The sequence below is a fragment of the Mus caroli genome, unplaced genomic scaffold (genome assembly GCF_978045245.1).
Source record: "Mus caroli unplaced genomic scaffold, Mus_caroli_1 scaffold_11, whole genome shotgun sequence".
In the NCBI taxonomy this organism is placed as follows: Eukaryota; Metazoa; Chordata; class Mammalia; order Rodentia; family Muridae; genus Mus; species Mus caroli.
Window position 1 is genome coordinate 21129436 of NW_028227266.1, and position 16927 is coordinate 21146362.

The 16927-nt window shown below is 38.5% G+C and overlaps 1 protein-coding gene across 2 annotated transcripts in view; it reads left to right on the top strand.

The window, feature by feature from the left end:
* The window catches only part of Npsr1 (neuropeptide S receptor 1), a 203064-nt gene that overhangs the window by 22657 nt on the left and 163480 nt on the right, over window positions 1-16927 (top strand). For both annotated transcript variants that reach the window (XM_021172302.3, XM_021172303.2), the window contains exon 2: window positions 15040-15172. In XM_021172302.3, coding sequence (XP_021027961.1) covers window positions 15040-15172 — 133 coding nt within the window. The remainder of the gene's footprint in view (window positions 1-15039; window positions 15173-16927) is intronic.

Here is a 16927-nt window from a genome sequence, read left to right on the forward strand (position 1 = left end):
CTCACTTTACAACTGATAAATACACTTCAAGCTTTTGTTTTCCATATTCTAGGACTTCTATGGGCAAGATAGTTCCAACTACATCTAGCTAAATCATGACTTGCACTCCAGAAAAGCCTGACATGCCCAGAGTCAAGTAGAATGACTAAATGGTTTCAATCTCCTGAGATACTTGCCATCGCAAATGAACCTCTGTATTTGTCATCCTTTAATCCATCTAATATGTTAACATTTACTGTGGACCATTGTCTTTGGGCTCTTATTGCTGTGATAGAAGACCAGGGCCAAAAAGCAACTTGGAAGAGGAAAGGGTTTATTTACTTCACTCTTCCAGGTAACCATCTGTCACTGAAAAGAACAGGGCAGGAACTCAAGAAGGACGGGAACCTGGAAACAAGAACTGATGGGTAAGCCATGGAGGAGTGCTGTTGGCTGGCTTGTTTTTTCTTGCTTTGCTCAGCCATCCTAGGACCACCAGAACCTAGGACTACCAGTCTAGAAATGGCAGGGTACACAACAAGGATCAATCAAGAAACTGTCCCATGGCCCAATCCAGGGGAAGAATTTTCTCAACTGAGGCTCCCTTTTCCCAATTTACTCCAGCTTGTGTCAGAGTTACACCCAACTAGACAGCACAGCCATACAGATGTCAAGATCATCAAGGGGATCTAGACTCAGTGTCACACACACACACATGAACACACTGTCAGTCCTGTGTCAGTTCTGGCTGACATGACACTTATCATGGACTCCTGTGATTTATCTCTTCAGAGCTGAGCTGCACTACTCTGAGGCTACCACCCAGGCAGCTGACATCATCACATCAGTCAGTTATCCTCTGTTTCAAAGTCAATTAGTTATAAAACATAAACCACAGAACTGAGAGAACTCTACATTTAGGCATTGGAGATTCTAAATTCATCCCATAGATGGGCCTCAGTAAGAAACAGTGCCATGTTCCATCTGGGAACTCACATGGTAGAAAAAGAGTACTGACTTCCAAGGTTTTCTGTTTATCTCAACATATGCACCATGGCATGCATGAGTGGGTACACACTCTCACACAAACACATACAGATGCAAATAAATAAATAATAATAATCAATGTAAAAATAAATTTAAGAAGAAAAATGGCAAATTCTAGTATGGTTTCAATCCAGTTGTGAGGCATCTGACCGGAATCCTGTTTCATGTGGCCACTAGGGGGCATTTAGTCCTCAACTATATTCTGTGAAGGTCAAGAATGGTATTGGCCACCATCAGGATACATTGGATGTAAGGTTATGGGCAGAGACATTGATAAACTTAGATGACAGGACATCAGATTGATTCAGATAACGGGTGAACAGGGAGAATGTGAGCACCATGAGCAAAGGCCTGCCACCCTCAGAACTCTCCAGCAATTGAAGAAAGAATGTAATCCTTCCTATGACACTGCATACAAAGCTAAGCTAAATCCCTCCATCTTCATCATTGCTAACCATCAAGTCAGTCTAAGGAGGATTTTATTTTTATAATTATTCTAGCAATAAGAAAACCAAAGTCAAAGAGCTTCTCACCTAAAATGTATCTCACCTGGACATGAACCAAAGTCTTTGAATTCAATCAGGCTCCACCACTCCACTCAGCTCTGTGGGAAGTACTACTCCTGCATCGGCCTTTCCTCAGCTCCTCATCGCCCTTTCCTTCACAACTTCCCGAATCCTCACATTACCCTGATGTGTGTGTGCATGTGCGCGCACATGCACGCACATACATGTGAATACCATGAAAAATTAGCCAGCCATTCAATGTTTTCAAAGTTATATTTAATGGACAAGATTAAACTTAATTGAACACACCTGCTGTATGTTTTATTATAGCATCAATACTTGTAGCATCAATACTTTAGATTATATCCAATACACTGTGGACAATTAATACATGCTGTATAAATTCATAAATAAATTCATAAATAAATTGACAAAATAAACTTTTAGGAAGAGCGCAGAAATCAATAAAATGACTTTTTCCATCTAAAAATTTCCTCAGATGGGGAGGACCTGTGTGGACTATTTCCTCAGATGGGGAGGACCTGTGTGAACTATTTGCACAGCTTCTACCCATCAAACCCTGAGGAGAAGAAGCCTGGATTTGCTTTCAGAGCTCTTTGTGCCTGCAAATCAAATTTCAAACACTAAAGCAAGTCCAGCCCACCTAACTTCCCAGCACTCCTGCAGGATGGCTGGCACTTCACTGAGATAGCAAACCAGTCACTTGATTAGAGCTTTAGTCACTGGGTGCTCCCAGTGGGGCATGTCTCAGCTCCACACTTACTCAAAGCTAGAATGCCTCAGCCTGAAATATGCTGCTTATATAGAGAGAAAGCTGGCCTCCACAGTAGCCCAATGGACAGAAAATTACCATCTGCCTTTGGTGCCATCACTGTGCTTGCCCACTCACCATGTGCGCAGTGGACCATTCCTGGCTGTCACTGATGAGTCTAACTGCACACACCACAGGCAGAGCTTTGTGTAAAAGAAGGGGAATGTAGAGAGATTTAAACTGAAAGGGTAACATCGAGTTTCAGTGTGGAGAGCCTGAGTCCTCTTACTGTTTTGACTTGCCTGCAAATTGTCATCAGACTGTAATTATAATCAAAACATTCTGTACCAACAATAGAAAATAGGGAGCAAGGATGACAGCATGGGCTTCTGATCTCAGCTACTTGGGAAATTAGAAAGGAGATTGGCAAGTTCAAGACCCATTTGTGTTACACCATGAGTTAAGTCCATCTGGGGAAACTCAATGATTCCCTGTATGAAAATGAAAAGAAAAAATGGGGACTGTGGATGTGCTCAGCACTAGAATGTTTACTGTTATCCTTAAGCTCCCAAATTCACTCCAAACTTTAGAAAGCAGGAGAGGAGGAGGTTGAAGAGGAGGAAGAGAAAGTTAGCTCATTACCTGGTGGAGAGATGAAAGAATTCTTGAAGTCTATGTAGACACTTCTATGTACAAGACTGACTTGAAGTTACCACTCCTGAGGAGCCACTGGGGCTCCACAATGAAGGATCCAGGGAGCAGATTTCTGTTAGGAATGCTGCAGGTGTCACTGTGGAACACTTTGGCTAACATCCTCTTCCAAGTAACAGGACATGGATACCTAGATAAAAAATGCTTCTGCAGGACCACAGATTGTTCTGGTAAAAATGGAGTCTGTGGTGAAGGTAGACCTGATTCCTCATCCCACCATTATCTCTTTTCAGGGGTTTTTCTCAGTTCACTCATCACGATGAATAAGAGGAAACATCACAAGCACTCTAACTTCTTCTACCTTCATCACATGAGCTTGAAAGAGATGAACAAAGATCAGAGAGCTTCTAGGCAAGTGTAGCAATAAATCACTCCTCCAGACCACTATGCAGGCTGAGGGAAAAACAGATGAGTATGAAGAGAATCAAATAAATTTCATGAAAGGAAATTGCCTGAGATATCAAAATGCTTCTCGATATAAAACTTATTTCCTGAAAGAGATGGAAGTCTTAGAAACTCATCCATACTCTCAGCAGACTTGAATGGACGTTGCATTAAAAAGAGGGCATGGGTGAGTTCAGAAAAACATTGTTTTAACATGAAAATACCATTGCTTCAAAAATCTGGACTGAAAAGATAACTTGATAAGAAACATAGAAGAACACTCAATAAAGTCTCATAAAATTCACAGTAAAGGACAGAAAGCTAAGTAGTATGAATACAGGCAGAGGAGAGATGCAGAAACCTAGAAGGTCCACACAATAACCTAGCCATGGCAGTGGTGAGTGGATACATGGCCAGGAAAACCATGATAGAATTCAATTTACCTGATTCTTAAAAGTTGAGCTTTTTAATATAAAAAAATGCCAAAAAGTTTCACAGTGCAAAAAGACCTAACCCAAGTAAATTTGTGTCTAAATCTCAAAAATATTGAAGGAAAGAAACCAAACATCTAACTAGAAAAATGTGTTTAGTCAAAGACAAAAAAAAAAAAAATCCAAGAAGGAAAACTGTTCTGTAGTCCATGTTTGTAATGCATGTCTGATGGTTATAAGAAGAACACAGTGCCATCCCCCAGAATCGGTTTTCATGCAGGTACAGAAGAATTCCAGCTACCACAGAGGGTTTGTATCCTGCCCCAAACTTCCTAAGTGAAGCTAAGAATACTGCAGCCAGGAATTAAGCAAAACAGAAGAGTGATCTTTCAGAAGACATAATTAATAGCTAAATAATTCGTGGTTATGACACTTTAATACATGTGCCAAAAATGACTGTTAGGAAGGTATGTTAAAATTTATTAAGAATAGGAAGAATAAAACTCTTAAATCATTTCAGCATAACTTGGGGGCTTGTGAGGGAATGAAATGTAAATAATTTTCAAGTTAGCTAGTCTTAAGGAATACATAAAGAAATATATAAAGTAGATTACTGCCATATAAACCATCATTTGTCAATTGGGGAAAAGTGAATAAGAGATACCATTTCCAAAAGAAAATTTCAAATGCAGCAAGTGATAAAACATTTCAGAAGACTGAAGTCAATGGACAGAATGATTCCTCATGCCACACTGTCTCCATTCCTAGGAACAGAGGCATGCAAGAGGCAAACAGGACAGCACTCTCTATTACAAGTCACTTGTCTATTGATTTCATGGAGTAAATTAACTGGAGGACTGGAGAGATGGCCCAGTGGGTAAAATACTTCCTTGCAAACCTCAGAAACCATGGTAGCTGCCTGCAATCCCACCAGTGAAAAGGTGGAGCTGGAGGACAGGCTGGAGAGCTCCAGTCCAGTGTGAGAGTGACTCACTTTAAAAGAAAAGTGGAGAATAGTCAAAGAATATGCCTAATACCGATTTTCGGTGTACACACACACACAAGTGCATGCATACATCATACACACACACATACACACACACAAATTCACATGCACATACACACATAAAAAGAGAGAAATGTACATTTGTGAGTACCCCCCACATACACACACAAAAGAGAATTGTAAGTAAATTGAAATAGAATCACAGAACAATACTATATTACAATAAGATCCTACCACCATTCAACAATATTGATGACCTTTCATTATAAACCCAAAAGTCAAGAAGCTACAATTTAAATATATCTTGAATGTGTCCCCCAAATGTTAATATCCAAATTGGTCTCCAGAATAGTGATGTTGTGGTAGCTGAACCTTAATGAAGTAGAACCTTGTGGCAGACACTTCAGCTACAATAGCTTGATTCTAGTGCTGACTGGAAGGAATTGGAGAAAATTGATCCCCATGTCCTGGCTCATGAATCATGTGTGCTTCTTTTCTTACCATATGATATCTCTCTTTCTCTCTCTCTCTCTCTCTCTCTCTCTCTCTCTCTCTCTCACACACACACACACACACACACACACACACACACACACACACACACACACCAATGTCCCCACCATGATTGTATCTACCAATTTGTAATGTAGCCAGGAACTCGCTTCAGAGTCAAACAGATACAAATTAGAAATTGTGCTCTTGAAACACCAAAGCCTTGGGTAAGTGAACTACTTTATGTATTACCCAGCACCAGGAATTTGCCACATCAATTGAAAACAGGCAAAAACATGAATCATAAAGAATATACATGGTGGGACAGGAAAGATGGTTTGGTTGGTAATGTGTTTGCTTCACAAGCACAAATACTTGAGTTTGAATCACCAGCAACCACACAAAAACCATGTGTGAAACTCCAGTCCTGGGAGGAAGGATGTATGCAGACAAGTAGGTCATAAAATATTTGTCACTAACAAAACTGGAAAATATTGATGAAAGATAGCTCCTGTCTTTGTGGGGACATTGAAATTCTCATTTCTATCACCTGCAATGTGAAGAACTGTTGTACAAGTTAATTGGTAATTCTGCAATATTATGGAATTCTACTACTTCTTGATTTCAATCATTGACACCTAGGGATGGATTTTATGGGAATTAGATGCATGTAATAGATGTTTGTAGATTTATGGTTTAAAAAATATCTGAAGTTCAATGAACCCCCAATAGAGGATCAGTATAATAGTTTTCAATGTGTAATAATAATGTTAGAAGGCAGAGAGCTACTAAATAGGTCAGATGAAGTGATTTTCTATTATAGTCCATATGATAGTCCATCCACAGAACAAGCAAGCTAACTCAGATCAGAGTTCATTTGACAATACGGGTTTGTTTTTCAATTATCTCATCTATAAACTGAAGAACAAAAATCCTTTCTTTGGTTGCTAGGAAGATTAAATGAGGGGGCATATGTCAAATTACAGAAAGTTCTTGGTTCAATGTATTGCAATGAAAGAAAGAAGCAGGTTCCCAAGGAAAACCTTGAGGAGAGCAAGGTTGTATTCTGTTAAGAAGCTGATTCTGACATCTCAGACGTGGTGATATTTTAGTCTTCTCATTGTTTGCATATCTTATCATTTTAATTGCATATGTTGGTGGAATTTTTATTATTATGAAAGATCCCTCAAGATGCTCTCATCAGATTCTTCAAATCTAATTGCCATAGTAAACATGACATCTTTGTAGGACAGGTCTTAGCCCAGCTCCATTGCTGGCGCTGCAACCCAGACCCGTGAATTGTTAGCTCTCCGTCTGCACAGCCCTGAAACCCTGGTTTCCTGTTTCCTTTCTTGACACTGTATCTTGAAGCCATTATCATCTCTTACAGACTAAAGTTCCATGCTGTCCCTTTCTTTCCAGAAACTGAATGAGAAGTTGATCTATTTATCTTTTGTCGGAACAGGGAAGTTCAGTCTTCCTTCACATCCTTGTTCCTGGAGGATAAGATTCGCCTGGCAAGGACATAACAGAATGATGCAAAGTTGCACTCTCCCTGCATTGGTGAACACAGTGATAAGCAGGCAGTCTTACCTTCCATACAATTTTAGATATTGTCAACAACAATTCACCTTGACCTCAAGTAACCTTTTATGGTATGTCAACAAATGTGGAGAACAAGTTTATGTAAGTACAAGGAAGGTGGAAGTGTGCAAGGCCTTATGGGTTATGTCCTTTCCCATGTTTGTGAAGAATAGCAGTACAGGCAGCAAAGATTATCATTTCCTCAGTTTCTCAACAGTATCAAAGACATGTACAGCGACCTTCCCAAATCGATGGTACATCTAGAGTCTCTGGGTAAGATAGTGGAGATGGCTATTTTTGACCCACCCCCTCCTTAGACAAGAGTTGAAGTTAATGTGTTCAAATGTTCAGTGAGTGCAGTTCCTGAAGGATCTCCAAAAACTTCAGATCATTAGATGATAAATAGCCTTACTCTAGAGTCTAGATACAGAGTAATTATTAAGTGATGATGCTTACCGGAGTATATCATTTGAAGCCCACAGTCACAAATACATACACACACACACACACACACACACACACACACACATATGTCTCACATATATACATATACACACACATATATACATATATACATATATACACATATATATGTATATACATATATACATATATATACACACACATATATACATATATATACATATATATGTGTGTGTATATGTATATATGTGAGACATATATATATATATATATAATACATGTACAGACATATGTATACAGATGTATATGTGTATCTGTATACATGTAGGTATGTATATATGTGTAGATATATATGTGATATACATATATTCACATATATGTGTGTGTATATATATCACACATATGTATATATAACTACTTGCTAAATGTCCATACTAGGATTATCCTAAACAAACTATATTATGAAATTACCTAGACTGGAGAAGTGGCTCAACAGTTAAGAATGCTGCCTTGTCTTCCAGAGGTTCTGAGTTCAATTCCCAGCAACCACATGGTAGCTCAGAGTCATCTATACTGGGGTCTGATGCCCTCTTCTGGGATGCAGGTGTATATACAGGTAGCACACTAAATAAATAAGTAAATAATTAATTAGATAATTAAATAATTAAATATTAAAAAGAGAAATTACCGAAGTCATAACCCATACTTTTAAAAATTCTTTTCAAAGGCCTCCAACACACACAACTCCTTGTGGCCATGATCATAGTTCACAAACAAGTACTGTTTCTAAGAGATTGTGGGCAACTCTGACCGCCTAGTTTGTTCAAAACACATAGGGCATGGAGGCATTTACAGAAAACTTTGCCAGCAAGACAGCCAACACTGGTGTCCCAACACTGTAAAGACACACACATCAATCTCTACAGCTACTTCCATCAGCTGAGCAAGAGTGTCCTGTGACCCCATTTGACTTTACAAAGCGTATCACTTGCCCAAAGACTCTTCAACCTTTCATGAATCACAGTACCTCTAAGGTGTCACTATCCTTCCTGACAGCATAACATACACAGACGATATTCACTCAGGTCACAAATACTTGGTCAACTCCTTGGCACTCTAATGTATCGTTATCAGTTAGCCATATAAATGCACCTTCTAAGCCAAGTCAACAAATTTATTCTCCAACTTGATCTACAATGTGTAACAGAGAAGTTCTCCATGATCAAATCCATTGTTCACTCCCCACTACCAGACGACCACCTGCTGGATAGGAAGTGTCAGCATGATACATGGAAGAAGCCCTTGCTATCAGCTTCTGGCAAAGAGTTATTTATCTAGATAGATAAACAACTCAAAGCAGCAATTATCTAATAAAACTGAATTTCCCCATTAGATTCAAAATAGTCCGTTTCTGGATAATAGTGTGACCTCCCTGGGCTTTCTCGATGCCGCTCATATGAAAACTACTTTTGAAGTACGAAGTCATCAGACTTCCAACATCTCTGGTGAGAAGAGGACAAATGACAAGGTCTATGCCTTAACAGTTAGCAAGAATGTGATCCTCTAAAAGGGAAATGACAAGCACATAAGAAGTAAGCAATTACCTGTACCTTCCAAATTAGCAAAGGTCAGCACTGTGCCTCCCGCTCCCCTGTTGACTACCACAGTGCCTACCCTCATTTACTTTCATAGAGCTATGGTACAAGGCCCTGATCTAATCAGAAGCTCAGGCCTCCATCTGTAAACCCAGGATAGAAGACTGAAATATTGCCTGATGCACTCTAGGGTTCATGGGAGTTCTGGATTTATCCTGGACTTCCAGGAATGATAGTCTTGAAGAATATCCTAAGGACTTATTTCCATCTCTGTAACATGGCGTGAAGGTTGAGGTTTTAATATGGCAACCAAAGGGACCCCTACTTCTGTTTTGATCAGAAGGAACTAGCAAGTAAGACAATTTGACTTCACTCAACTCATTTTCCAATATTCTCCATTCCCACAGCCATATAAGCATTTATTTTTACATGCATGTGCATGTGTGTGTGTGCATGTGTGTATGTGCATGTGTGTGCATTTGTGTTCTATATCACAGGTTGACATTATTTTTATTCTCACCTTACATTTTTAAATAGTTTTATTAATTCTTTGAGGATTTTATGCAACAATTTTGAAGATATTCACTCCCCATCATCAACCCTACCCATAACCATTCTCTCTACCCTCCACACCCTTCCTATGCAACTTTGGATTTTCTTCTCAGCCTCATTGAGTCTAGTTTGTGTTGTCCTATTAGAATTTAGAAATAAATCCTGCTCTGACATGTGAATAATCTACAGAAATAATATCATTAAAGAAAATTGACCCTCCCTCTCCTGATACTATTAAATGCTGGTAGCTCATCAAATAGTGCTGGGATTTAATGCTTCTATCCCCTTTGCAAGTTGGAATTTTGTAGAGCTTGAATTTGCCTAAGTTTTCTTTCTTTCTTTCTTTCTTTCTTTCTTTCTTTCTTTCTTTCTTTCTTTCTTTCTTTCTTTCTTTCTTCTTTCCTTTCATTTTTTCTCTTTCTTACTTTCATTCTTTCTTTTCTTTCTTTCTTTTTTTTTTTTTTTTTTTGTATACTGGCACAACTGCTAAAGTTCACATGTGCAGCTGCCCTGCGGTATCTAGGAACACACTGTCCCTTTGATGTTGCCTACCATCACTGGAACTTACAATCTTTCTGTCCTCCCTTCTGAGAAGATCTCTGAGATTTGGAAAGATGGGGTTTTTATAGAAGTCTCCTTAAAAACTGAGAATTCCACAATCTCCTCTTCTCTGCATGGCTGAAGGTCTAAGCGATGCTCTACTAGACAAGTCTAGCAATAAATCATTAGAAGTCATTTTAATACTGTATTCATATTGGGTTCTCCCTTAAGGTCTTTGGTTTATCTCTTGTTACCTTGTTCATAGTGAGAGGTATGGGTTTCATCTCATGGAACATGCCTTAGATTTCAATAAAAATATGATTGGTTACTTCCATAGTGTTCATATTGCTCTTCACCAGACAGGTTATCTTGCCTGACCAATGGCTGTTGTAGTTTGCAGTGTTCTGAAATTTGTGAGAGTGATGATGTTTCTCCTCCCATAGTGTGCACAGAACTGTCCAGAACCATGAAAACTATTCAGTAGGGTAGTGATTCCAAATGAGTACCAACTTGGTTTCCCCACTTTCTGTGGCACAAATGAGTGGTGTCTTCAGCCTATACAAAATATAGATAAACCTATACCAAACACTTATCTCCAGGTTGAGCAAGAAATTTTGTCTCAAAAGAATAAGGTGCTACTGCCATTCACTAACCAGTAAACTCTTATGATCTCTCTACTGCCCCACAGCTAAGATTATAAAAATTTATCACTGTGTCTAGCTTTTACCTGTGTGCTGGGAGTCAGAATACAGGTCCTCATATTTTCACACACACGAAAAAAAAAAAAACACTTAATTTACTGAGCTATCTCTCCACCCTCTATTAAGCTACTTTGTTAGATTAATGTATATATGTATGCATTTATATTTGATGTATGTGTGCATGTATGTATATGTACTTGACACGTATCTTTTTATGTATTTTATGTGTATGTTCATATACAAAGATGTGACAGCACATGTGTGGAAATTACAAAATTTTTGGAGTCAGTTATTTCCTTCTGCCATGCACTACATAGGAATTAAAGTCAATTTCCCAAATAGCTGAACCATATTTCTCATTCTGTCAATCCATTTCATTTTTTAAATTTTTATTTTATTTTTAATTTATTTTTTACCCTCCATATTCCATTTCCCAACCCACCATCTACCCTCTGACCATTCCACATCGGACACCTCCTCCCCACCCAACCCCATCTCCATATGGTTGCCCCCAATCCCCACCCCACTTGTCCTTTAAACTCCCTGAGGCCTCCAGTCTCTTGAGGGTTAGGTATATCATCTCTGAATGAACATAGACCCAGAATTCCTCTACTGTATGTGTGTTGGGAGGCTCATATCAGGTGGTGTGTGCTGCCTGTTTGGTGGTCCAGTGTTTGAGAGATCTCTGGGGTCCAGATTAATTGAGACTGCTGGTCCTCCTACAGGATAACCCTTCTACTCAGCTTCTTTCAGCCTTCCCTAATTTAACAACAGGGGTCAGCTGCTTCTGTCCATAGGTTGGGTGCAAATATCTGCCTCTGACTCTTTCAGCTGCTTGTTTCGTCTTTCAGAGTAAAGTCATGATAGATCCCTTTTTGTGAGGCACTCCATAATAGTGTCAGGCCTTGGCACCTCCCTTTGAGCTGGATCCCACTTTAGGCCTGTCGCTGGACCTTCTTATCCTCAGGCTCCTCTCCGTCAATCCATTTCTAAGTGAAATAGTTCATTCTATTGTGTAAAAATATCACTTTTATTTAGACATTTCTCCTGCTTGTTAAAAAAAGTTGTACTGTATGTTGACTCTAGAAAATAAAAAAAAAATGTTCATGCACACACAAACTAACACTAAGTATTTGTTTGTTCTATGTGTTATGTTTATAAAATATTTTGTAAGTATTGGCAGGATATAGACTATAATCAAAATTACATTTGACTAGAACTATATTTGTCTATAAAGGAAAACATATGAGTGAAGTCTAAACATTTAGAAAAGAAATCAAGAAAAATTCACATAATTCATGAAAGAAAAAAGAAACCTATTTTCTTCCCTAGATTTAGCTTTGTCATGGCTTCCACCAGCTGTGTATTGAAGTAGCAAGAACCACTTTTACAATCCTTGAAAAATGCAACATGTGTTATCCCTTTGATGAAGAGGCTGCTGTAAAGCTGGGCTTTTGGTATGATTCTTTATAATGGACAGTTGCTACAATAGAAGCACACATGACTAGTCACCAAATACATTTCTTGCTTAAGAGAAGTAATTTTAAAAAAATGTTCTAGTGAGAAGGGGGTTGTAACCCAAAATAATTCCCTGTTTTCTTCTGTTTGAAATTGTATTGCCATAAGTCTAGAAGTGGTGGGGCATGCCTTTAGCCTCATCACACTTTAGGTGGAGGCAGGCAGAGCTCTAGCAATCAAGGCCAGCATGAGCTACATATTGAATTCTAGAGCAGCCAGACTTATGAAGTGAGAACCTTTACCAAAACAAAACAAAACAAAAAAGCAGGCAACAAAACAAACCAACAATCAAAACTACAATTATTATATTACTCTTTATTATAGATTATTATAATGAGAATGTAAAATCCAATGTGAAGCCTCAGGGCCTCAGGTGAGCTACTCTAACTGTAGAGAAGTTTATCAAGATTATGGACTTTAGATCTGCCTAATTTCAATGTATAATTTTTTTTACTTATAAATCCTTTACAATAAAGATTTAATTGCTAGATAAATAAACAAATGAAATAAAAGACAATAACATAACATTCTAGTACAGTTTAGCAGGATATATAAATTGCTTTGCTATACATAAACTATGGTTTTTAAAACCTATAACAAAACAAAATTGTGAAAAGTCCAGGGCAACATATAACTCTCGGAAAAATTGACCCAGACGCAACCATGCACATAGCACAGCTTCTTCTCCAAGTAACGAATCATGGCTTTTAGGAAGATTTGATTATATGTGTGGGTCTGAATGTGGGCATTGGCTTGAAACCATAAAGGTCTCCTCATGAGAGGAAGAAGGGAGTAGACTCCTGGGAGGGCACTAGAACACACAGACATGCCTGTGGGAAGCAAGTGCCTAGGGGCTGAAAGGCAGAAGTGGGGTGAAGGAAATAGAAGAGAAGGGAGGAAGGGACTCTACAAAAACACCTTTTTGAAAATGTCATAATGAACCTAATTCTTTGTGTGCTAATTAACAGTAAATAACATTTTAATGATGTTTGCCTTGGAATGGGAAGTTGATTAAAATGGAAAGACAGCCAAAGAGTATATGGTCTGCATTGTTCTGGTTTCTTAAAAAACAACTTATCCTCCTGTTATCACATAACTTAGATTAATTTCTATGCTAAGAAAAACAAATAGTGTTACTGGTGAGCTCAGCAGACACAGAGAGTACCAGCCTGGTTCTTCAATGAATAGATTATGGTGAGAGTATATATAATTATGGTCCTTGACTTAATGATGCTTCAACTCTTGAAATTTTTTGCTTTACAGTCATGTAGAAGAATATGCACTCAATATAAATACTGCTTGCTTGTGGTGCTGGGGTGTCAACACACCATAGCTGTCAAGGCTAAGTAGTATTTGATCACTAAGCCAAATGTCCATCTCCATAAACAGTTCTTTGAACTTTGAGCTTGGATATTTTTCCTGGGCCAGCAGCATGCAGTTTGATCTTCTTTTGCAATACAGTGCTCAGTGAGCTACACTGTCATGAGAAGAAGCAGTTATTTGCAACCATTTTCAACAAATCTCATATGCTATTTAATACTTTCTTATAAAATAGACTTTATGTTAGATAATAGTGTTGAACTGTGACTTAATTTAAGTGTTCTGAACAGGTAAGGTTAGCTAAGCTAAAATATGATGTTTGATATGCTAGGTAGGTTAAATACACATAAACTGATATTTTCATCTTTAAAAGGGATTGTTTATACTCAATCCCATGGGAAGTCCACTCACTGCATGAGGGCTGTCCACACTATGCAGGCTAATCTCCTTCACTGACAATAGATGCTAAACACATCTATGAAATTACCTGATTTCAACATCTTAGATTAGTGTTTCCCCAAAGATCAGCACTCAAGAATCTAGCTAAATAACACAGAAAATTTAATCAACACTTGAGATTCTTCTGTTCTTGTGCTAAAGCCCTGGTCTGGTTGGCTCCTAAGATAATCTCGCCTAGACCTCTTGGGATGATTTGGTTTTGATTTCAGGTTTTGCTGAATTCCTCTGAGCATGTGTTCTGTTCTTTCCTCATAAGCCTTATGTCATATCTCATCTGGAGTCTAGAGAGTCCCAGTCCCTCTGTTTATTCTGTTCTGTGGGTGTCAAGCAGACAAAAGGCTCCTTTTGAGGTGATCATGGAAAACACCTTGTGAGGGACTTGGCATTTTAAGTGAGTGGCATCCCTGCTCTTTATTAATTATACATTATTCAGCAGAACTTTAATATTACCATCTCATAAAATTTGTTAAAGGAAAAAGAGAGAGTTAACCCATAATCACACTACCTGAAATAGTCACTGTTAACATTTCAGTGCACATTATTTCTTTTCCTACGTGTGTAATTTTGCAAAGTTGTAATCATCTCCAATGTACAATTTGATCATATTTCCCACTTAAATATTATAATACATGTATTTTTTTAGTGTCTCTACTAAGTCTTCACCACTTACCTTTCATAGCAGCATAATAGTTCACCAAACTGATGAATTTGGTTTACTTATCTATCTTATTATTTCTAAGTACTTTTTTCCCATATCTTTGTGACTGTAGTGTTCTTTTATACACCCTGATCTCTCACATGGAGTTAAAATTACTCCCAGGCCAAAGAAGAATTTTTGTTTGTGTCAATTTACACCGAAGCTTAGATAAAGGAGTCCAGCTTCCCTGGGCATTTGCTGGGTGGGGGTTAGAAGCCATGAAAACACATTCTAGTGCCAAGCACAGGAGTCTGTACCACCTGTCTTAGGAAGCACCCTGGTCCTTTACCTGCTCTGTTTCAAGCTACTCTATGTCTTGCAGACAGAACAGCTGATAACCCTGTGGGTCCTGTTTGTCTTCACTATTGTGGGAAACTCTGTTGTGCTGTTCTCCACATGGAGAAGAAAAAGAAAGTCCAGAATGACCTTCTTTGTGACTCAATTGGCCATCACAGGTAAGTAAAAACACATATACCAGAATGAGAGAAGAAAGCTGGATGCAAAATTCCTGTGGTGTTAGAAAGTCTGGTAATAATTTCTATATGGATATAAAAGCCATGTTTGAATGTTTCCTCTAGCAAGCTTAGAACATTTAGATGTCTACAGATTCATTTACAAAAATGACTTCATATGTTACCAACATGAGTATGCCACCTTCAGTGTCCTCACAAAAGCTCTCTGTAAGGCTTCATCTGTCCTATACAGAAAAGCCTTCCTAGCATGCTAAAGTCATTTTATCTTATCATGCCATTTAAAATCATGAAGAATACATCCTAGAAAATCAACCATAGTGATCTATATTTAATGATAAAATGTGACATCTCCAGTCCTTTGCAGATTAAAGTCTATGAATATGATTTTCAAAATACAAATATGTGGAATACCGCTGTTGGAGGTAGCATGAAAATAAGCTGATATTCAGAATCTGGAAGCTCTAATGTGGCTGTGAGGCATGTCATGTCCAGTTCTGTGGGAAAAAAAATGTGGAGGGGAGCATGGATTCACAGGAGAGAGAGAGAGAGAGAGAGAGAGAGAGAGAGAGAGAGAGAGAGAGAGAGAGAGAGAGGAAGAAGAAGGAGGAGGAGGAGGAAGGGGAGGAGGGGGAGGAGGAAATGAGGCTCAAAGGGAGGGAGCAGTGATCCACAGGCCAGAGGAAGGGTGGGAACAAAAGACTCTCAGAAAAAGTCCATGAAGAACCAGATATGGAAATGAGTGATATGCTAGCAAGGTAGACTTAAAGTAGTTTAATTTGGATCAAATTTTAGGAAAAAAATGGAAAAATGTTTTATATGTTGCAGGGAAGATGGTAAATCTCTAAGAGGCTGCTCAACACATCTCATGCTCAACATGGGCTGTTTATTGCCTCTGCTGCAATAATGGCAGTGGACTTCTTGGGAATTTTACTTTGAGCCACAATCTGAGAAATTTCTTTTTATTGTATATTTTCTTTATTTACATTTCAAATGTTATCCCCTTTCTTGGTTTCCCCTCTAAAACCCCCTATCCCATCCTCCCTCCCCCTGCCTCTATGAGGGTGCTCTCCCACCCACCCACTACCTCCTCCCCACCCTAGTATTCCCCTGCACTGGGGCATTGAGCTTTTGCAGGACCAAGGGCCTCTCCTCTCATTGATATCCCAAAAGACCATCCTCTGCTACATATGCAGCTGGAGCCATGGGTCCTTCCATGTGTGCTCTTTGGTTGGTGCTTTAGTCTCTGGGAGCTCTGGAGGATCTGGCTGTTTGATATTGTTGTTCTTCCTATGGAAAAAAATTCTTAAAGAAAATTGTTGTACATTGTATTTCTTTAGTAACATTTAAATTAATTTTTGAAAAATTTATACAATGTAGTTGAACCATATTTACTACCATCCTCCAACTCCCAGTTGATAGCTCACATCTCAAACCACAAACATGAAGATAAAAAGCACATTTTAACTGGCATGAGTCTTTTAAACATCAACAGCCCCCACCCCTCACAAGGGGCATACTCACTCCAGGAAGTCCATACTTCCTCACCCTCCCCAAACATCCACAAGAAGAGACCAAGTGTTCAAATGCTCAAGACTTGTGCAGATATATTATTCAAGCTAACACATTTCCTTTTCTTTTAAGAACTTCGTTTAATTTTATACCCCAGTTTTAGTTGGGTTGTTTGTTTCCTTGAAGTTAATTTTTTAAAAAAAAAAATTTATTTGTATATGCTACCTG